Source organism: Heloderma suspectum, chromosome 5 (genome assembly GCF_057233095.1).
Source record: "Heloderma suspectum isolate Gila_16-S chromosome 5, 16-S_ref, whole genome shotgun sequence".
In the NCBI taxonomy this organism is placed as follows: Eukaryota; Metazoa; Chordata; class Lepidosauria; order Squamata; family Helodermatidae; genus Heloderma; species Heloderma suspectum.
The window spans coordinates 97,344,041-97,367,446 of record NC_139462.1 but is presented as its reverse complement, the minus strand read 5'-3'; the positions used below and the strand labels follow the sequence as shown (position 1 = coordinate 97,367,446).

Below are 23,406 nucleotides of genomic sequence, written 5' to 3'. Positions count from 1 at the left end.
CTGACTTTGGGCATTGCATTTTGGGGGATTTCATCCCACCATGAATCAGAGCTGAGCAGTGCTTGCCTCCCCTCCAAAAGCACCACCTATGTAAATACCTGTCGGGGGTGGGGGAGTGACTCACAGCAGCAGCAATGGTACTAGGTGGGGCCTGATGGTGGGGCCAATGCTGGGTGGGTAGGGACCTGATGGGGGCAGCAGATGGGCAGGCATTAGCTTAGCTGGGCTGCATGGTCCCCAGTAGTTGCTCCAGTTTGCTAGGTGCTGATACCTGGCCTGGTCCTTGAAATGTCTGAATAACACTTAGATATTTGTGAGAGCCACATACTGTTCACCTGTCTAACCTTTATTCCAAAGAAACTTATATGTGTTAAAAGCCTGGGTCCTGACAGCACTCCCAAATTAACAGATAAGAGGAACCATAAACTGTGCCATACTCTTGAGGTCCCACATAACTCTGCCATTTGCCCTCTTGCTGATACAGAAAGGCTGTAAAAAATCAGAAATTTTTTTCCCTACAAAAAAAATGAGGCCATAATCTGTAGCATCAGCATTATAGTTAATTTGGCCTCATTTGCAGAATCTGTTTAGAAACTGTATGCCTACCTGTGACTAATGACACCAGCATCTGCCAACAGTTCAAATATTCGTACAAGCTGTACACGTAAAATATCTCGACGCCTGCGTCGTTTCATATTCTGTTAGAGAAGATACAGAGAACACCACAGTGAAACTACACTAATATGAGAGAATCTTTTAAACATCTGTCAGATACTATGCCACTTTACGATTCAAGCAGGTTCAGGAAAGTATTTATTTCCAGAACCATCCAACAAACGCTAGCAGACAAAACAGATATTGTGCAACTCCTCTCTTGGAGAAGGTAAAAGGGAGGTTTTCAATCAATGTTCCTGATGAAGGACTCTCACAGCTCAAAATACATAGGGTCTTTTGTATACTTTTGCAGCCATAGAAACAAAACAAAAACTTGCCACAGTAGCAATCTCCAACATAATAACTGTACAAACTCCCCTAACTCAATGTTCAATCTATGCTATTATTTAAGGATAATTTAAGTGGTCTGTAGCAAGAATACACACAAACTGTGAAATCCCTACCAGCACAATAGCCTTAACTCTGTATTGTGACAGACAGTAAAAAAATAAATAATAATAGGGACATCCCTATAGCAATGCCTGTCAATCAGGTGAACAAAATCTTTGGGTCTTATAAGGACAAATCAAGCCACATCTAGACACTCTTTGAATGTAGATGCACAAGCTAAACGCTCATCTGCATGTAGAACTCCATAGGCAGTGTTTGTTTCTTATGTTTTGTTATTTGCAAACCTTGACTGTGATTCACTGTGTCAACAATACATAAGACTGGCTACAGACATCTCTGTTATTACTACATATAGGCCCTTCCCCTTGTTAGTACATGACGTAATGTCAATATGCTTAAAATGACTGCAGTACCGCATATAATTGATGTCATCTGTGGCATCCCTCTGCATATCCCAAACAAGTATTTCCAAACGCTCAGTACTCTCTTTTGTAAGTTTTTATCTGGGGATCTTCTCCCACAAGGTTTTGTCTAAAAAATGTAACTGCCAAACAAAGAAGGGGGCTTCAACTTTCCTGACTTAAGCTCGTATCACAACACTTTTCTTCTTTCTGGCACACAAAAGTGGAAGTACCCTACCTCTCCTGACATCTCATCATGGGCTAAATTAGAATATACTTATTTGACACCAGTCCCTCAATGGATGGCACTGGGGGCTACCCATCTATGTAAGAAGAAATAACCCCACCTACTATTACAGCAACTAGGGAAGTGTGGCATACACTTGCCCATCAATTTCATTTTGATCCCTATACACATGCTACATTCGGTGTAATCCAGTTTAAAGAATAGTGGGCCAATCTTTTCTTTGGAAAAAAGGACTAATTGTGGGATATATACATTGGATCACCTCCTATGGAGATTTTCTGCCCTATTCAGAATTACAACACAAATATAAATTGCCAACTACAGCCCACTGGCAATATTTGTAATTAAAGCACCTTTTAAAATCTATTTTTGGTTCATCAGCTCTTAGTGCTTCTACAACCCCCACCCCAAATATTAGAAGAATTAATTACTTTACTACACATTAATAAGGCTACAAGTTGGCTCCTAGATATGACTAAATTTGATACACAGGTCATTAGAGCACAGTAGAACAGGAAAATGGAACATCCCATACATGAAAGACAATGGAAGGTTGCTCTTGCCTTGTCGTGTTCCGTTTCTCTTGATTTGAAAGTAAAACTAATACAACAGAAATTGCTTTTCCATACTTACTGGACACCAGATCATCTTTTTAGGAAGAACATGTCCACAACTGCCAAGTGTTGGCTTTGTGGTATGGATTTCGTTTTTTAGATGGAGATATTTCTACGTATTAATTCTGTACCAGAAAAATCACCAAAATTTACTGATGTGCATGTGCTTGTGAATTATATTCCTCTGCTCTGGGATGTACCAGATGGTCAATGAAAGTTGATTTTGAGAGCGCTCATGGTAGCAAAAAGACTTATACTTTAAAACTGGATGTCCAAGTCCACACTATCAACTCTTCAATGGACAGGGACCTTACTGCCCATTCTAAATTTGAATGTGCAGCTAACTACAGATAGCAGACTCCAGACACATATTTGGTTATTTGGTCATCATACACTGATATGTATGCTTGAGTATCAATTATTTATTTATTTATTTATTTAATTTCATTTCTATACCGCCCAATAGCCAAAACTCTCTGGGCGGTTCACAAAAATTAAAACCAAACAACACACAATAAAACAATTTGAAATATATAGAACATTAAAACCACAATATAACAATACAGCCACAATAAAACCTAGCAGCAGTACAGGAGTTTAAAATACAGATTTAAAACAGCAAAGATAAAAATTTAGAAAGCTAAAATGCCTGGGTAAATAAAAAGGTCTTCACCTGGCGCCAAAAGGAGTACAATGTAGGCGCCAGGCGAACCTCACTAGGGAGCTCATTCCAGAGCTGGGGTGCCACAACAGAAAAAGCCCTCCTCCTAGTAGCCACCCGCCTCACTTCCTTTGGCAGGGGCTCACGGAGAAGGGCCGCTGACGATGATCTTAAAGTCCAGGCAGGCACATATGAGAGGAGGCGATCCTTCAGGTAACCTGGCCCCAAGCCGTTAAGGGCTTTGAATGTTAACACCAGCACTTTGAATTGGGCCCGGAAATGGACTGGCAGCCAGTGCAGCTGGAGAAGTACTGGCGTAATATGAGCTCACAGGCCAGTCCCTGTTAACAATCTTGCTGCCCTATTTTGGACCAGCTGAAGTTTCTGGACCATTTTCAAAGGCAGCCCCACGTATAATGCATTGCAGTAATCCAGATGAGAAGTTATCAGAGCATGGATAACTGTAGCTAGGCTATCTCTGTCCAGATAAGGGCGTAGTTGGTATACCAGCCTAAGCTGATAAAAAGTGCTCCGTGCCAATGAGTTCACCTGTGCCTCAAGTGACAGTTCTGGATTGAAGAGCACCCCCAAACTACGAACCTGATCCTTCAGGGGGAGTGCAACCCCCTCCAGAACAGGTTGAATATCACCTAGCCGGGCAGACGAACCACCCACTAACAGTACCTCCATCTTGTCTGGATCGAGTTTCAGTTTATTGGCCCTCATCCAGTCCATTACCGTGCCCAGGCACTGATTCAGAATAGCCACTGCCTCACCTGGTTTTGATGAGAAAGAGAAACAGAGCTGGGTGTCATCTGCATATTGATGGCACCTCAGCCCACACCTCCGGATAACCTCCCCCAGCGGTTTCATGTAGATGTTAAACAGCATAGGGGATAAAATAGAGCCCTGTAGAACCCCATGGCACAATTGCCATGGCACAGAGCAATAATCCCCCAGCACCACCTTCTGGAATCGGCCATTCAAGTAGGAGCGGAACCACTGTAGTGCGGTGCCTCCAACTCCTAACACAGACAACCTATCCAGAAGAATACCATGGTCGATGGTATCGAAAGCCACTGGGAGGTCCAGGAGAATCAACAGGGTCGCACTCCCCCTGTCCCTCTCCCGGCAGAGGTCATCCCACAGGGCAACCAAGGCAGTTTCCGTTCCAAAACCAGGCCTGAAGCCCGATTGAAATGGATCTAGATAATCCGTTTACGCAAGCCCCTTCATGGATCACTGCCTTGTTGTGGCGAAGGGGCTTGCGTAACTCAGTGAAGCCATAAGCTATGCCGTGCAGGGCCACCCAAGACGGATAGGTCATGGCAGAGAGTTCTGACAAAATGTGGTCCTCTGGAGAAGGAAATGGCAACCCACTCCAGTATTCTTGCCAAGAAAACCCCATGGAACGTATCACAAGGCTAAAAGAGATGACGCCGGAAGATGAGCCCCTCAGGTCGGAAGGTGTCCAATATGCTACTGGGGAAGAGCAGAGGGTATTTCCAAGTAGCGCCAGAAAGAGTGAAGCGGCTGGGCCAAACCCGAAAGGACACTCAGCTGTGGATGTGTCTGGCGGTGAAAAGAAAATCCGATGCTGTAAAGAACAATATTGTTTAGGAACCTGGAATGTAAGATCAAGGAATCAAGGTAAGCTGGAGGTGGTCAAACATGAGATGGCAAGATTGAACATCGACATCTTGGGAATCAGCGAACTAAAATGGACAGGCATGGGCGAATTTAATTCAGGTGACCATCATATCTACTATTGTGGGCAAGAATCCCTTAGAAGAAATGGAGTAGCACTCATAGTCAACAAAAGGGTGGGAAAAGCAGTACTGGGGTACAATATTAAAAATGATAGAATGATCTCAGTACGAATCCAAGGCAAACCATTCAACATCACAGTAATTCAAGTCTATGCCCCAACCACTGATGCCGAAGAAGCTGAGGTTGATCGGTTCTATGAAGACCTACAACACCTTCTAGAACTAACACCAAAAAAAGATGTCCTCTTCATTATAGGGGATTGGAATGCTAAAGTAGGAAGTCAAGAAATCACCGGGATAACAGGCAGGCATGGCCTTGGTGTACAAAATGAAGCAGGACAAAAGCTAACAGAGTTTTGCCAAGAGAACATGCTGATCATAGCAAACACTCTTTTCCAACAGCACAAGAGGCGACTCTACACATGGACGTCACCAGATGGTCAATATCGAAATCAGATTGATTATGTCCTTTGCAGCCAAAGATGGAGAAGCTCTATACAGTCAGTAAAAACAAGACCTGGAGCTGACTGTGGCTCAGATCATGAGCTGCTTCTTGCAAAATTTCGGCTTAAATTGAAGAACGTCGGGAAAACCACTAAACTGTTCAGGTATGACCTAAATCATATCCCTGATGAATATACAGTGGAGGTGAGGAATAGATTTCAGGGATTAGACCTGATAGACAGAGTGCCTGAGGAACTATGGACGGAGGTCCGTAACATTGTTCAGGAGGCAGCAACGAAATCCATCCCAAAGAAAAAGAAATGCAAGAAAGCCAAGTGGCTGTCTGATGAGGCTTTACAAGTAGCTCACGAAAGAAGGGAAGCGAAAAGCAAGGGAGAAAGGGGAAGATATAGCCAACTGAATGCAGAGTTCCAGAGAATAGCAAGGAGAGACAAGAAGGCCTTCTTAAATGAACAATGCAAAGAAATCGAGGAAAACAACAGAATGGGAAAGACTAGAGATCTCTTCAAGAAAATTGGAGATCTCAAGGGAACGTTTTGTGCAAAGACGGGCATGATCAAGGACAAAGAAGGCAGGGACCTAACAGAAGCAGATGAGATTAAGAAGAGGTGGCAAGAATACACAGAAGAACTATACAGGAAAGATCTGAATGTCCCTGATAGCCATAATAGTGCGGTCACTGAACTTGAGCCGGACATCCTAGAGAGTGAAGTCAAGTGGGCCTTAGGAAGCATTAGTAACAACAAAGCTAGCGGAGATGACAGTATTCCAGCTGAGCTATTTAAAATCCTAAAAGATGATGCTGTTAAAGTGCTGCATTCAATATGCCAACAAATGTGGAACACTCAACAGTGGCCACAAGACTGGAAAAGGTCAGTTTACATTCCAATTCCAAAGAAGGGCAACGCCAAAGAGTGTTCAAACTACCGCACAATTGCGCTCATTTCACATGCCAGCAAGGTGATGCTCAAAATCCTACAAGCTAGGCTTCAGCAGTATGCGAACAGAGAACTACCGGAAGTACAAGCTGGGTTTCGAAGAGGCAGAGGAACTAGAGATCAAATCGCGAACATTCGCTGCTAAAAACGTCTATTTCTGCTTCATTGAAATAGAATGAAATATTCATTGACTACGCTAAAGCCTTTGATTGTGTGGATCACAACAAACTGTGGCAAATTCTTAAAGTGATGGGAGGACCAGACTACCTTACCTGTCTCCTGAGAAACCTGTACGAGGGTCAAGAAGCAACAGTCAGAACCAGACATGGAACAACCGATTGGTTCAAAATTGGGAAAGGAGTACGACAAGGCTGCATATTGTCACCCTGCTTATTTAACTTATATGCAGAGTACATCATGAGAAATGCCGGGTTGGATGAATCACAGGTCCGAATAAAGATTGCTGGGAGAATTATCAACAACCTCTGATATGCAGACGATACCACCCTAATGGCAGAAAGCGAAGAGGATCTCAAGAGCCTCTTGTTGAGGGTGAAAGAGGAGAGTGCAAAAGCTGGTTTGAAACTCAACATTAAAAAAACGAAGATCATGGCATCTGGCCCCATCACTTCCTGGCATATAGAAGGGGAAGAAATGGAAGCAGTCACAGATTTTACTTTCTTGGGCTCCAAGATCACCGCAGACGGTGACTGTAGCCATGAAATTAAAAGACGCTTGCTCCTTGGGAGGAAAGCTATGGCCAACCTAGACAGCATAGTAAGAAGCAGAGACATCACCTTGCCGACAAAGGTCCGTCTAATCAAAGCTATGGTTTTCCCAGTAGTAATGTATGGCTGTGAGAGCTGGACTATAAGGAAGGCTGAGCGCCGAAGAATTGATGCTTTCGAACTGTGGTGCTGGAGAAGACTCTTATGAGTCCCCTGGACTGCAAGGAGGTCAAATCAGTCCATCCTAAAGGAAATCAACCCTGAGTGCTCATTGGAAGGACAGATCCTGAAGCTGAAGCTCCAATATTTTGGCCACCTAATGCGAAGAGAAAACTCCCTGGAAAAGACCCTGATGCTGGGAAAGACTGAAGGCAAAAGGAGAAGGGGACGGCAGAGGATGAGATGGCTAGATAGCATCACGGATGCAATGAATATGAACTTGAGCACGCTCCGGGAGAGAGCGCAGGACAGGAAGGCCTGGCGTGCTATGGTCCATGGGGTCACGAAGAGTCGGACACGACTGAACGACTGAACAACAACAATCCGTTTCATTCAACAGTGCCTGGAGCTTTCCTACAACCACCCACTCAAGCACCTTGCCCAGGAAGGGGATGTTGGCCACTGGCCTATAATTGTTAACATCCTCTGGGTCCAGGTTAGGCTTTTTCAGGAGTGGTCTAATTACCGCCTCTTTTAAAGCGGCAGGCACCACTCCCTCTCTCAAGGAGGAATTTACAACCTCCTGGACCCAGCCGGACAACCCCTCCTTGTTTGATTTAATAAGCCATGAAAGGCAAGGGTCAAGCACACAAGTGGTTGATCGGACTTGGCCAAGCACCTTGTCCGCATCCTCAGGCCTCAGTAACTGAAACTCATCCAATAAAACTGGACCAGATGGTGCTCTGAACGCCTCTACCAATGGAGCTGCATTAATCGTGGTGTCCAATTCATGACGAATCTGAGCGACTTTATCCTCAAAGTGCCGTGCAAACTTGTCACAGCGTGCTACCGAGGGTTCCACCGTCTCTCTCCCTGGCCCAGAATGTAACAGGCCGCGAAACACTCGGAAAACCTCCGCTGGACGACACTGAGAAGATGCAATGCTGGTGGACTGTCTCTTTGAGACAGAACTGTCTCTTTGCCACCCTCACCGCCACAGAGTAGGCTCGATAGTGGGCTCTTACCTGTGTTCGGTCAGACTCAGCACGAGTTTTCCTCCACCTGCGTTCTAGCCGTCTCCCCTCTTGCTTCATTGCCCTCAACTCAGGTGTATACCAAGGAGCTGGCTGGGCTCTGCTCAGAGGGAGAGGGCGCTTGGGCGTGATCGTGTCAACCGCCCGAGTCATCTCTGCATTCCACAGAGCGACCTGGGCTTTGACAGGAGCACCAGCCATACCAGCAGGAAAATCCCCCAGAGCCCTCTGGAATCCATCGGAATCCATTAATCTCCAGGGGCGGACCATTTTAATAGGTCCCCCACCCTTGCAGAGGGGAAAGGCCGCCAGGAATCTAAACCTCAGCAGGAAGTGATCTGACCATGACAAAGGGACAGATGTTAATTCCTCCACTTTCAGATCACCATCCTCCTGCCCAGTCGAGAAAACCAGATCAAGCGTGTGTCCTTTTATATGCGTTGGGCTGATGACATGTTGGGACAGCCCCATGGTTGTCATGGCGGCCATGAAGTCCTGAGCCGCCCCGGATATAGCGGCCTCGGCATGGAAGTTGAGATCCCCCAGGACCATCATCCTGGAGGTCCTCAACACCAAGTCCGAGACCACCTGCATCAGCTCAGGCAAGGAGTCTGATGGGCAGCGGGGTGGGCGGTACACCAACAGAATCCCTAATCTGTCCTGGGTACCCAACACAAGGTACAAGCACTCAATATCTGCACTCGAATGAGCAGGAAGCCTGGAGAGGGAGATTGAATTCCTATAGACCACGGCAACCCCCCCTCCCCGACCCTCAAGTCGGTGTTGGTGCTGCACTGAGTACCCAGGAGGGCACAGCTGGGAGAGAGTGACCCCTCCCAGTTCCCCCACCCAGGTCTCAGTAATACATGCCAGGTCAGCCCCCTCATCCACAATCAAATCATGGATGAGGGAGATTTTATTTTGGGCTGACCTGGCATTCAGCAGCAGCACCACCAGACCCGAGGGCAGACTGGTAAGGCTGCCAGGAACCATCAGGTTGGGGGAAGAACCAGAAGATGGGACAGCTGTAAGGTGTCTAGCCCCTCTTCTCCTCAGCTGGCCTGTTAATCCCCCAACGCCATACCTCCCCCTGCCCGTGACCACAGTTATGGTGGCATCTCCCCGACCCCCTGAGTTGCCCAATAGTCCTCCCAGGCACATATTAAAATGTTAGGATATAAAATGCACAACAGTTTAAAAGAATATAAAAGATAAAAAAGATAAAAGAACAGCAGCTAAGAAGGTTAGAGCTTATATGTCTTTGAATGGGTTCCAACTTAGTCCCAACTGCCCAACCCCTCTCCCTATTTTATTTGTACTGTGTGAAAAGAAAAAATCTTATACAAATATTAATATCTTTTTTTTAAATGTTGATTACCTCTGGCCTTCGTTCAAGTGCTTCTTTAATTATAGGATGCAGCTCTTCTATTAATTCCCTGGGTGAAAATTACAAGTCATAACATCAGTAAAAGCAAAAATATTCAGCTTCACAGTAATGTTTTAAGACGTACTTAAACTCATTTTAAGTATCTTTGGAAAAGAATACAATTTAAGGTACAGTTACTTGACAGTAGGATAAAATAGGTATAATGGATCCCTGCAAGCAAAGAATCAAACATGGTAAATAGTTTTTCTTTCCTTTTTCATTTTGATGGAAATGGAGAAAAACAATCTTTTTTAATTCTTTAATTAAAAAAACTTTCAAATTCAGAAAAACTTATCTGCCCTGCTAGCCAAGGCAGACCCAGAGACCTGCATCTGTCTGCTAAGGAGAGAGGAGATGGAGTGGCTCAAGGGAGGAAGAGCGATGCCTCCTACTCCACCCCCACTGAGTCAAGTCTTTTCTTCTGGGAAGCAGCCTGCCTCCTAATGGATGGAGAAGAGAGCACCCCAGAATTCTGGACATCTGGATGGCGACAAGTAGCAATAAACACAACTTATACGTGAAGTGCATGACTGATACAACTAGGGAGAGAATTGGATGCAGTTTAGGCATACAACACACGTTAGGAGGATTTTAACTCCCAGCATTACCTTGCTTCTCCAGAGGCTTTTCTAAACTCATGCACATGCAGGCTAACACCCAACAATATAAGGGATAAGGAACCTCTGGCCCACTGGGTTGTACCATCTGGCCCACGGGACCTCAAGCTAGGCTCTGCCCCCTCAGAAAGAAACAGGAGAGCGACTGAGCCATGGCGTAGCTCCACCTTCACCTTCCTCATGCGGAGAAGGTAAAAGAGGAGTAAAGCTGGCTCAGTCACTTCCCTCCTCCTTTGCCTTCTCCCCGTGGGGAAGGACGAGTGAAGCTGGCTCCTCCCTATCCTGGGTAAGCCAGGGCAGAGCAAAACCAGCTTCCCGACTGAGATTCTGACTGGAGGAGCACTCCTCCAGCCAATACCCTGGTCTGGGAGTAGGCTGCGCTCCACCCGAGATTTCCATGGCTGGAAAAAGCCTTGGCAGAGCAAAACAAGCTCCCTGACTGAGGTGTCAGCTGGAGACGGGGCCCGGCCCACTGACAGCATCTAGCCTGCAGGGGGGTCTGGGTGGGCAATCTATCCCTTGGACACATTTCTGCTCCATAGGATGAACAGAAGACAGACTACGTTGCTAACCAATATGAACTATTCAGTCACCAGTCAGTACTGTCAACTGCAGTATTTCCCATTTTTACAGCACTAGTATTCATTTATAAGCAACATTATCAGCTTTTTAAATGGATAGAACTGTAATGCTTTGCTTCCAGCTAAGTAGGCAACAAAAGTAGACAAAATTAAAAATGATTACCTAAAAGCACCTGGGCTGGTCCTGCCAAGGCCCAGCACAAGGGATTCTGTAATTTCCATGCTCTCAGAGCGCATCATTGGAACAATGTGCTTAAACAAGGATGAAGGGGATGGAACACCAATTATCTGGAAACAGAAACAGAGCATCAGCACCCATTCAGTAGCCTACTTTGATTATGCCAGGATGTCTATATCATTATAATGAACAAAAAGTGATGCTCAATTAAAGGTGAAGGGAGGAAAAGGATTAAGGCCATCTCTCAATTCCCATCTAAAAGGAAATTGCAAGTACAGGATTTCCCAAGTGACCATGAATACTCTTTCACCAGGCTTCACAAGTCTGTTTGGTTTTACTGATACCTCTGCTATTTCCAGTGTCTGCTATTTCCACTATCTTAACATCTTCTTACATGCTTCTCCTATCATCATACAGTCCATTAAGCGTAATGTGCTAACACATTTGCTGCATTATTAAGTCTTCTAGGTTTTATATTTTATAGTAAAGTCTATAGGAGGGAACATCTTTTTTTCTTGTGAAAACTGAAAATAACTAGGAGGGAACATCTTTTTTTCTTGTGAAAACTGAAAATAACTAGATATATACAAATATAAGCCACATGTTGCATTCTGATTTTGTTAGTTGATACAACTTTTAAATGAAGGAGTGAATGAGATCATGGTGTGCTATAAAACCTTCCAGCAAATCAGGCTATGAAAAACTTGGGAAGCAGTCTTCAGTTTCAAACATTTTTTGCTAATAGCCTTGATAGTCCTGGAAGCCAAGAACATATCTAAACATTTTCTGAAACCAGCTATGATATTAACTTACACAATTTCCTATACTGAACAACTAACAATAACTGAGTGTATAATGCAAAGAAGTTATTTTGTTTTATTCCAAAAGACTGCTGGTTGTTATTTTCAAGTTTTTTAGTTTTTGTATTATATAGAAAAGGATAAAGTTAAGCTTGCATGATCTCATAATATGATTATATAGGCAGTTTCTTTCCTAAGCTATAGTACTGGAGAGGAACCAGACACTAAGCTGTGTACATATCAAGTTATTATTTTGTTTCAGGGACTCTGAAAATGCCTCCCCTCCCCCCATCATACAATGAGAGAATTTGTTGATGTTGATTTGTAATCATTTATTTCAGAAAACTGCTTCTAGTGTACTCCACATACGAAATCAAACAAGAGTTATACATTTGCCAGTGCATGCTTTGCGATTTGAACTCCCATTTTGTAAAAAGGGAATGTAATTGATCTAATTACATCAACTGGAGATGTAAAATTTCTGGAAATTTTGAGGCCACGGAATAAGCAACATTTGGGGGGGGGGTTTTCCGGAAAAATCAGAATTTTTTGAAAAATAGGCAATACTTACTTTTTTAGTGCTCTTTACAGATCTAAAATAATTTTGTTGCTTTAAGACAGCCTTTCCCAACGTGATACCCTCCTGATATTTTGGACTTCAGCTCCCATCAGCCTTGGGGCATGGCCAATGGTCAGGAGTGCTGGGCACTGTAGTCCAAAACATCTGGAGGGCACCAGGTTGGGGTGGTCTGCTTTAGGAACATAAAGGAGCCTTTTTGTTCCTAAAGTTATTTTATGTATGACTTAGTTTGCTCATAAAATTATATTTTTAAAAAATGTAAAGTAAACTCAGTAAACTTGTAATTGTCTGAATAGAGTAGAACTACTTTAAATGACTGCTACAGCATCAGAAACACAGGACTCTATAAAACAAAACCCAAGCTGTCAAGAATGCACAATGGTGACTCTACTCACATGTTGCGAAACTGAGCATAAATGTCTATCAGTAAAATATCCTTTAGATCAATAATTTTAATAAGGAATGAAAAAACTAACTATGCTAGGAATCTTATAGAGAGGACTAAAAATTATTTTCCCCCATGGCTTCATTATTTCCAGACATGTTACATCTCTAGTCTTTCTATAAAAATGTTCTTATTACATAGTTTTTAGAAATCATTTTTTTTGGGGGGGTAAAGGCTGGGTAACAATATACAAATACTTTGTCTTATATTCTAAAAGAAAATATTTCATAATCCAAAGCTGATCAATTTTTCCAATTGTTTGGAAAAAAAACAAAAATCATCCTTAGGAAAAAAATGTTGTCGTCCCCCAAGTTTTCTGGGTTTTTTCCGGGCCTTCACATCTCTAGGTACAATCCAGTCCACCAAAGGTACAGAGGAGCCTTGTAAGGCTCAATAAAGCCCTGATTCCCCTCCCCCTTACCGAGCATACGCACACATGCATAGGACAAACGGGAAATCTGTGTGCACCTCCTATATCCCCAGCAAGCCCTTCCTCTCGATTTTGTGCAGGATACTCACACTCCAAAGAATAAACAACTTGCATTGAACAAAGGGCAAGGGCTGGGGAGATTTTGGAAGACAAAAACCTCAACTTCACTCTAACACCCTTTCGGCCACTTGCACATGTACAAGGGTACATGCATAGACTGGGAGAAAAGAGGGCTCTAATGAGCTCTATTAGGATCTTCCATGTACAGATGCTGCACTTGCAATGGACTATATAAAATGACAAAAGACACAAACTGGTATTCCCTTAGACTTCTCACTATCTTTTTGTCGTTGGAATTTTGCATGTTGGGGTGGGTGCGTGGGCTCTAAGTAGTCTTCATGCAACTTGCAGGCATTTTACCTTCCATCCTTTCCCTTCCTGTCCTTCTCTTGTTTATTCTATCCCTCACTGGCTTCTCCACGTCTAAACCATGGACTGTAAATTCTTGGGGCATGTCTGTTTATTTGCTTTTTGTGAAGCATCAGGCACACCTGTTAGCACAGTATAAATAAAAAAAGATTACTATTTCTCTTCCACTTCCTTTCCCCCATGCGACTTGCTACTCTGATTGTGAGAAAGCAGAAGTGCTGCCAGTTGTATTAAAAATAAATTCGTAATGGTTCTTGTCTGGCTAACTATAAACTGGTAGCAAACTACTGGGGATTAGTAGTTCTGGAGTCATCAGCTTACCTACAATTTCTAAAATATTTTACTTTCCTATGTGAATATGCGACATTTATCCAATGCTTTGGCTCAGTTCTGACATCACACCAAACCATGGCTTGAATTTCAAAATGTACAGGCAAAGTCGTGGGATAGAGCTTCTTGTCAACTTTTATTTTCCATCTGCTCAGCACTCCTGTTCTATGGTGCAAAGGCCTCCACAGGAAGAACAACAGCCATAATAACTACGACTCATGAATACCTAGTCCAAACAGACATTTGCAGTTCTGCTTCAAACCTGGTTTCTGATCCTTCCAGCTAATTGCAAACCATGGTCAGTTCAGACATCTCATCCAACCATAGTTAAGCTTCCTTAGCGGTGGACTGGTGCAATGTCTGAACTGAGACTTCCAGTGCAAAGGCCAGCCTGTTTAAGGTTCTGGTTATCTAGAGAGTAGATCTGTCATTTCAAATACCATTTGCAATTTCACTAGCAAAACTGTTGGATATCTTGAAAGCCAACAGGAATGAGATCAAGAAAAATAAAGCCCTGGGACTCTTTTATTTCATCTAGAGAAATAGGTTTGAAAAAAGGGGACCTTCATGTAATGAAAGCTTCAAGTAAAAAGATCAACAAGCCAGATTATTATTATTCTTTAGACAAAGCTACTAGATGTATGGTAACTGTAGCTGGAAGTTGTTAAGATTTGATTGAGAAACTGGATATTTTTCATCTTTCTCAATTATTATATCACATTATTATTATATCTCAAGGGAGAGAGGGCTCAGCTATGTTTTTTATTCCATCTGTGGTAAGAAGGTAGCATCTTGGACAGTGTGACCTCATCCCCTACTAACAAAAGCCAGCACCCTGCCTATTATGAGGAGAAATAATGAACAGACCCCAAAGCATTTGAGCCATATATATCTAGAATATGCTTTCTGGTGGCTTGAGAAGACTGCATCTTATGCTTTTTTAAAAAGGCTTCAGAAAGGGATCAATAAACCACCCTGCACTTTTCCATTTCATTTCTAATCATTTGAAAATAAGGGAATGAGAGATTGTAATTCCTATGCATTTCTAACACAGTAAAATACGTCAAGGTGCTTAGCATTGGATCAACATACTTTTGAATCAATGCTGTAGCCACTATCTGGAGTAGACGCCAGCGTCTCAGGAGGAGAACATCTTACAGAACCTGCAGATGCAGAAAAGGATGCAGAAGTTGCTGCACTGCAGCAAAGAATCAGGTAGTTTCTCCAGAGCCCAATGTAGGAGTCGCTGCTTATAGCAGTATTTACTTTCTTGGCATTGATGGGGCTGCTGTTAAAAAAAGAAAAAGAAGATATTTCATAATGTATTGAATGTCTCTAGTTAATTCAACTACAAAGCCAGGACTGTGCATTGTCTGCATACAAAGACAGCACGAAGTGTGACATAAGATTAGCCTTCGCAGCAAATCTTCACATCATTAAAATATTGTTTCTAGTCCTCAGAGTTGCAGGGGAACATGGGAGTAAAACTATTCTTCTAAGTTCATAGTTTTTCCAAATTCTGCAAAAACTCTGATAACTATATCTATTTAAGTACAATTTATGATCAACTATGTATATAGAAACAATACTGAAAATATGAATTAGTTATACTATTTCAAAGACAATTTTACTTCAGCATTCCACATATTTTTAAAAAACAATCCTCTATCTTTATTCTATCACATAAATCAAATTGAAACAACAAATTAACAATAAATATAAGATGTACTGGATATTCTAATTCCCATATGCATGAGTGCTTAATTTGTTCAGTTATATTAAGAAAGGCACTTACTTTACGTCAACCTGTGGAGACAACAGCTGGAGTCTGGTATAAGCAAACATCCAAGCATAGCTTACGGCCGTAGGGCAGTGCTTTGGAAGATATTCTTGTTTCATAAAACTGGAAAGGCTAATAATCCAAGGGTCTTGACCCTGAGTTACATGTGCAAATATCCATATATGCGATGGACTTACAACATCAAACTGGTGGCTGATAGGAGAGGAGCTCCAGTCAGCTAATGTTTGCAAATCTATTGAACTGGGACAGTACAGTAACATAGTCTGTGTATAAAAACAAAAATAAATTTAGTACACCAGAAACTGTTTCAAAATTTGTCTCTGAGGCTGGGGCTAGCCATAACGCTGCTGCTCCCTTAATCATAGTTAAGGATATAGGCTATAGGGCCATATGCATTCTTCCTTTCCTTTTTCTGCTCCCCTCTCCAACATGTATTCTCCCCCTTTCCTTGTCAACATGAATTATGGTGTAATCTCACGCCTGCAGCAACACTAGACAAGATTAACATGAGGGTGAAGTAGAGAAGGGGGGATTTGCAGGGGGGGGGGCACATGCTAGCAATCTTCTCCTAATCTCTTAATCATAGTTAAGATACCAGCAGCATCACATCTGTACAGGGCCTGAATGGCCAAATATGACTTTAGTAAGAGAGGGAACACAAATAGGTGCACTAACAAAGAATTATTCCATGAAAAAAGTGTGAGGGGGCCCAGAGTCCGTAACTTTTGTAACTCTCACAAAATGATGGCTCTGAGTGTTCAGACATGCAGAAAAATTCTCTCATCAGAACTTCTTAAACTGAGAAGGGATATCCCTCCTTTATATTAGTTTATGAAATTAAATTAATTTGCTTAATAGAAATCATGTATAGCCATGGGTTTTTAAAAATTATTTTATACTACTGACTGTAAAATCATACAAAAACTGGGACATCACATTCTACTGCCTAGTCCTGAGCACTGCTACATTTAACTATGCATACATTTTACATTACAGATGTCAGCAACAAATCAGAATACAACATTTTCATGTCGGTATAGGGACCAAGCCAGAGCCACAGGTACTTTGCCCAGGAACAGTGATATGCAGGCTTGCATCATGCAAGCAAGGGTGAGAAAGCTTTTCTTGGACTGCCTTCTGTGGCATCTTGTATGTACTTGCCAAACAAAATAATAACAAAGAAAGAAATGTGTGTGTGGATGGGAGAACAAAAGTTACTTCATAAGTGGGTCACACCTGACTAGGTCTGCTCTGCTTGCCCAGCAATGGATCCAGCTTGAGCAGCAGAAGTACAAATCACTGTTGGTATTACTGCTTCTGAAGCTTGTGTATATCATCAGACCGATGCATTCTCCAGCATGGTATGTGTGGTGGTACATACAAGTGGTGTCCATCCACTTTGGGCAAAGCTTGAATACCAAAACAAAGCTGGCCAGTTCAGAGGTATTCAGACCTCCTCTAAAGTGAACTGGTCTTCCACAAAGCGGTCCAAACTGAAATGGGCTGGTCCTGAAGCTTCAGACCTACTTCAGAGCTTTGTAGGCTATTGAGGTAGCAGTGTCTCTATTGTCTTGCATCAGAAGAAAGAGTGCACCCCAGAAAACTGTAATGGAGGGAAAATGCATGATTCCCCTCCACCAGCCATTTTTGGGGTACAGTCTTTATTTCCCCAGCTGCCCCCAAACACACCTTGAAAGCAGTCCATGCTTGCACTGACAGCGACAGGAGTCTTATATTAATTTAATGGGGAAACATCTGAAGTTTTGGAAAACTGAAGCGAGGCTCTGCTTCACGTCTGAAGCATAGTAGGTATTGCCCAAAGCAGACCAAAGTGAAGTGGCTCCCTATCTGAAGCAATCCTTTTTCTGTGCACCCCCAAACCCTATAAAATATGCTTGTGCCAGTGCAGATGGTTCAAAAGCTGTTATCTGGTAATGCAAGGATGTTGTGCAGGTACATTTAAAATATTCAGAATGGGCTTATAAGGTATCAGACATTTGAGATTCAAAAGGTATTGCATAGCATTCAGCTCAATATAACCCATATACAATGCGCACTATAGCTAGTAAATAAGTAAAGAGTTACTTAGGGCACAAGCCTACAGCCCCTAGACAGTGTCCAAGGTAGTGGTGATTCCCCCCTCTGAGGCTGGAGACAGCACTCTGGCCTTGGAGGGAGGAGTCTGATCCGCCTCCCCACTCCCCTGCCCCATCGCAGCTGGCATGGAAAGAACCGTGCCAGCAGGCCTCCAAGGCTGGAAACTCAACCTTAGAGAGGGGGAAAAGGGGCATTCTGGTGGGTGGGGAGGAGAGGAGACCAGAGAGGCCAGGATACAATCCTGAGCCTCTTCCAGCCTCCTTCCCTCCCCCTTTGAAACGCTGTCACTAGACAGGCTAAAAAGCCCACTAGCGGAATCTGCAGGGCAGGAGGACGGGGAGACAAAGATCGCCTCTGCCGCTCCTCCTGCCCTGCATTGGATGAGCGGAAGCCTCCAAGTCTGGGGGCTTCCAATCACTAAAGGTGCAATCCATAGGACTGTGCCTTGATCATGTACTTTCAACATACATTATTCTTCAGGAAATTTCAAACACAAACAGAAATTGTTTTTAAAAATATCTTACCTGATCAGCACCAGTGAGATGTATGAAACTTTCAAGAATTGATGAACTCATTCTGTCCATTACATCAATGGCCAACTCATCATCACTCTGAAAATTACAAATATCTGATGCATGACAAAGCCAACGAACATTAAGACAAGGGAGTTAGTTACATATGACAATTAACTTACCTTAGAAATGTCTAGAACTGTGAACAAGGCCCTCATTTCTTTAAGACAACTGACAGCTAGTCTTCTAGTGGCAGGTCTTGTGCTACAAAGAATGACCAATGCAAAGCCTTCTACCACATGGAATACACTTGAATAAGGGGTCTTTTCCAGGGGAAGGATAGGAGCGGTTCCATTGGCTACACCTCGCTAAAAGAAGGGGATAACAAGAATTATTGAAATAATCAGGATCTACTTATTTGTACTAATTATTAGCAATTAGACCCTCAGCATATGTGGCCACTCCTCTTTTAAATATTTACTAGTTTTAGTAAACTCCAAGCATAACAATGTCACTATTTACACTACTGCCATGATCTTCCTGCCAAGAAGCAGAAAGAAGCTGAAGGTACATGAAGCACCAAAGCAGTTAGTGAAAGGAAAATATAAACTACCCACCCAGTACAGTCTTCATATAGCCAAGATATTAAAACCTTTCCTAAATAACCCAAATTCATTCTAAATTTCTTCCCATGCTCCTCCACTCCATCAGTCCTTGTGCCTATAACCTGTGCATTTCAGAAGAGTTTCCCCTGCTTAAAGATTCTTCCATTTTGAATAATCTTTCTCTAGTAATGTTTCTATCTAAATAAATTTGATTTCGTGACACTGCAGTAGGTTGATGAACAGTGAAATCTACTGCCATTAGTTCCTAAGAATATAGTTCCCAAACGTAATATAGCATTCACTGGTATATTAAAACATACCAGTTAACAATAATTTCATGCAGCATGATTATACCTGAGCTTCTTGGTTCTTATTTTGCACTTGGACTGCTTGTTTCCATTGACTGATTAGCTGCACTAGCATCTTAACTGCATTGTCAAGAAGTGTTGGGTGAACATCAGTAACTTCACGGACAATAAAATAAACAAATCCTGACAGAACATCTTCCCGCCAATCTGGAAAATCCAGCATTAATGCTTGCAAAGTATTGAAAGCCAGTGCACGCAGTTCTTCATCCATGTGAATTGTCAACCTGTTGGGAACATAAGCTGCTGTTCAGAATCCAAGTAAAGGGTTAAGCACATTTAGTATGAAGACGACACACATACCTGAAACATCAACTTGGCATTCCCTTGAGTTAGTTATATCTATGCATCCAGTTACTGAGGGCTGGTGCACACAGAATGCTGGGAACTATTTAACAATGGTTGAAAGAACAAAAACAGTTTTCAGGACCACACCTCTGCCCAGCTCTTCTACTTTCCAGAATGAATAAACTACCTCCCATCCTCCCATTGCTGGCATTCACCACAGCTGTGTTACATTGGCACAGACATTAACTGTGGCTAATATCAAGCAGGTTCTCAGCTTTAATACAGCCAGGGCCAGAAATATTGGAACAAGGATAACTGTTTTGGCAGTTGGCCTCTGTACACCACCACATTGAAGTTGAAAGGAAACACACCCAGATGGGAGCCAAGTCAAGTCAGCTGTAATTCAAGGGGTTTGACAAAAGTGGGGCACTAACCATTCAGGAAGGACAGCCAGCGCCATACACACACACCCATCGTTGGTGGCTCATAAGTAATGGAACAAACCAACATAATTTATTTATTTATATATATATTTATTTATTTATTTCTATACCGCCCAATAGCCGAAGCTCTCTGGGCGGTTCACAAAAATTAAAACCAAACAACACACAATAAAACAATTTGAAATATATAGAACATTAAAACCACAATATAACAATACAACCACAATAAAACCTAGCAGCAGTACAGGAGTTTAAAATACAGATTTAAAACAGCAAAGATAAAAATTTAGAAAGCTAAAATGCCTGGGAAAATAAAAAGGTCTTCACCTGGCGCCGAAAGGAGTACAATGTAGGCGCCAGGCGAACCTCACTAGGGGGCTCATTCCAGAGCCGGGGTGCCACAACAGAAAAAGCCCTCCTCCTAGTAGCCACCCGCCTCACTTACTTTGGCAGGGGCTCACGGAGAAGGGCTGCTGATGATGATCTTAAGGTCCGGGCAGGCACATATGGGAGGAGGCGATCCTTCAGGTAACCTGGCCCCAAGCCGTTAAGGGCTTTGAATGTTAACACCAGCACTTTGAATCGGGCCCGGAAATGGACCGGCAGCCAGTGCAGCTGGAAAAGTACTGGCGTAATATGAGCTCGCAGGCCAGTCCCTGTTAACAATCTTGCTGCCCTATTTTGGACCAGCTGAAGTTTCCGGACCGTTTTCAAAGGCAGCCCCACGTATAACGCATTGCAGTAATCCAGACGAGAAGTTATCAGAGCATGGATAACTGTAGCTAGGCTATCTCTGTCCAGATAAGGGCGTAGTTGGTATACCAGCCTAAGCTGATAAAAAGTGCTCCGTGCCACTGAGTTCACCTGTGCCTCAAGTGACAGTTCTGGATCCAAGAGCACCCCCAAACTACGAACCTGATCCTTTAGGGGGAGTGCAACCCCCTCCAGAACAGGTTGATTATCACCTAGCCAGGCAGACGAATCACCCACTAACAGTACCTCCGTCTTGTCTGGATTGAGTTTCAGTTTATTGGCCCTCATCCAGTCCATTACCGTGCCCAGGCACTGGTTCAGAACAGCCACTGCCTCACCTGGTTTTGATGAGAAAGAGAGGTAGAGCTGGGTGTCATCCGCATATTGATGGCACCTCAGCCCACACCTCCGGATAACCTCCCCCAGCGGTTTCATGTAGATGTTAAACAGCATGGGGGATAGAATAGAGCCCTGTGGAACCCCATGGCACAATTGCCATGGCACAGAGCAATAATCCCCCAGCACCACCTTCTGGAATCGGCCATCCAAGTAGGAGCGGAACCACTGTAGTGCAGTGCCTCCAAATCCCAAGCCAGACAACCTATCCAGAAGGATACCATGGTCGATGGTATCGAAAGCCGCTGAGAGGTCCAGAAGAATCAACAGGGTCGCACTCCCCCTATCCCTCTCCCGGCAGAGGTCATCCCACAGGGCGACCAAGGCAGTTTCCGTTCCAAAACCAGGCCTGAAGCCCGATTGAAATGGATCTAGATAATCCGTTTCATTCAAGAGTGCCTGGAGCTGTCCTACAACCACCCGCTCAAGCACCTTGCCCAGGAAGGGGATGTTGGCCACTGGCCTATAATTGTTAACATCCTCTGGGTCCAGGTTAGGCTTTTTCAGGAGTGGTCTAATTACTGCCTCTTTTAAAGCAGCAGGCACCACTCCCTCTCTCAAGGAGGAATTTACAACCTCCTGGACCCAGCCGGACAACCCCTCCTTGTTTGGTTTAATAAGCCATGAAGGGCAAGGGTCAAGCACACAAGTGGTCGATCGGACTTGGCCAAGCACCTTGTCCACATCCTCAGGCCTCAGTAACTGAAACTCATCCAATAAAACTGGACCAGACGGTGCTCTGAACGCCTCTACCAATGGAACTACATTAATGGTGGTGTCCAATTCATGACGAATCTGAGCGACTTTATCCTCAAAGTGCCGCGCAAACTCGTCACAGCGTGCTACCGAGGGTTCCACCGTCTCTCTCCCTGGCCCAGAATGTAACAGGCCGCGAAACACTCGGAAAAGCTCCGCCGGACGACACTGAGAAGATGCAATGCTGGTGGAAAAGAACTGCCTCTTTGCCACCCTCACCGCCACAGAGTAGGCTCGATAGTGGGCTCTTACCTGTGTTCGGTCAGACTCAGCACAAGTTTTCCTCCACCTGCGTTCTAGCCGTCTCCCCTCTTGCTTCATTGCCCTCAGCTCAGGTGTATACCAAGGAGCTGGCCGGGCTCTGCTCAGAGGGAGAGGGCGCTTGGGTGCGATCGTGTCAACCACCCGAGTCATCTCTGCATTCCACAGAGCGACCTGGGCTTCAACAGGAGCACCAGCCATACCAGCAGGAAAATCCCCCAGAGCCCTCTGGAATCCATCGGAATCCATTAATCTCCGAGGGCGGACCATTTTAATAGGTCCCCCACCCTTGCAGAGGGGAAAGGCCGCCAGAAGTCTAAACCTCAGCAGGAAGTGATCTGACCATGACAAAGGGACAGATGTTAATTCCTCTACTTTCAGATCACCATCCTCCTGCCCAGTCGAGAAAACCAGATCAAGCGTGTGTCCTTTTATATGCGTTGGGCCAATGACATGTTGGGACAGCCCCATGGTTGTCATGGCGGCCATGAAGTCCTGAGCCGCCCCGGATACAGCGGCCTCAGCATGGAAGTTGAGATCCCCCAGGACCATCATCCTGGGGGTCCTCAACACCAAGTCCGAGACCACCTCCGTCAGCTCAGGCAGGGAGTCTGATGGGCAGCAGGGTGGGCAGTACACCAACAGAATCCCTAATCTGTCCCGGGTACCCAACACAAGGTACAGACACTCAAGATCTCCACTCGAATGAGCAGGAAGCCTGGAGAGGGAGATTGAATTCCTATAGACCACGGCAACCCCCCCTCCCCGACCCTCAAGTCGGTGTTGGTGCTGCACTGAGTACCCAGGAGGGCACAGCTGGGAGAGAGTGACCCCTCCCAGTTCCCCCACCCAGGTCTCAGTAATACATGCCAGGTCAGCCCCCTCATCCACAATCAAATCATGGATGAGGGAGGTCTTATTTTGGGCCGACCTGGCATTCAGCAGCAGCACCACCAGACCCGAGGGCAGACTGGTAAGGCTGCCAGGAACCATCAGGTTGGGGGAAGAACCAGAAGATGGGACAGCTGTAAGGTGTCTAGCCCCTCTTCTCCTCAGCTGGCCTGTTAATCCCCCAACGCCATACCTCCCCCTGCCCGTGACCACAGTTATGGTGGCACCTCCCCCACCCCCTGAGTTGTCCAATAGTCCTCCCAGGCACATATTAAAATATTAAGATATAAAATATACAACAGTTTAAAAGAATATAAAAGAGATAAAAGAGAACAGCAGCT

The 23,406-nt window shown here is 44.1% G+C and overlaps 1 protein-coding gene across 15 annotated transcripts in view; it reads right to left on the bottom strand.

The window, feature by feature from the left end:
- The window catches only part of FRYL (FRY like transcription coactivator), a 261,277-nt gene that overhangs the window by 89,976 nt on the left and 147,895 nt on the right, over window positions 1–23,406 (bottom strand). For all 15 annotated transcript variants that reach the window (XM_084856817.1, XM_084856818.1, XM_084856816.1 and 12 more), the window contains 8 exons: window positions 19,267–19,504; window positions 18,490–18,675; window positions 18,320–18,406; window positions 15,693–15,961; window positions 14,990–15,185; window positions 10,869–10,993; window positions 9,460–9,517; window positions 607–698 (listed from right to left, as the gene is read on the bottom strand). In XM_084856817.1, coding sequence (XP_084712943.1) covers window positions 607–698; window positions 9,460–9,517; window positions 10,869–10,993; window positions 14,990–15,185; window positions 15,693–15,961; window positions 18,320–18,406; window positions 18,490–18,675; window positions 19,267–19,504 — 1,251 coding nt within the window. The remainder of the gene's footprint in view (window positions 1–606; window positions 699–9,459; window positions 9,518–10,868; window positions 10,994–14,989; window positions 15,186–15,692; window positions 15,962–18,319; window positions 18,407–18,489; window positions 18,676–19,266; window positions 19,505–23,406) is intronic.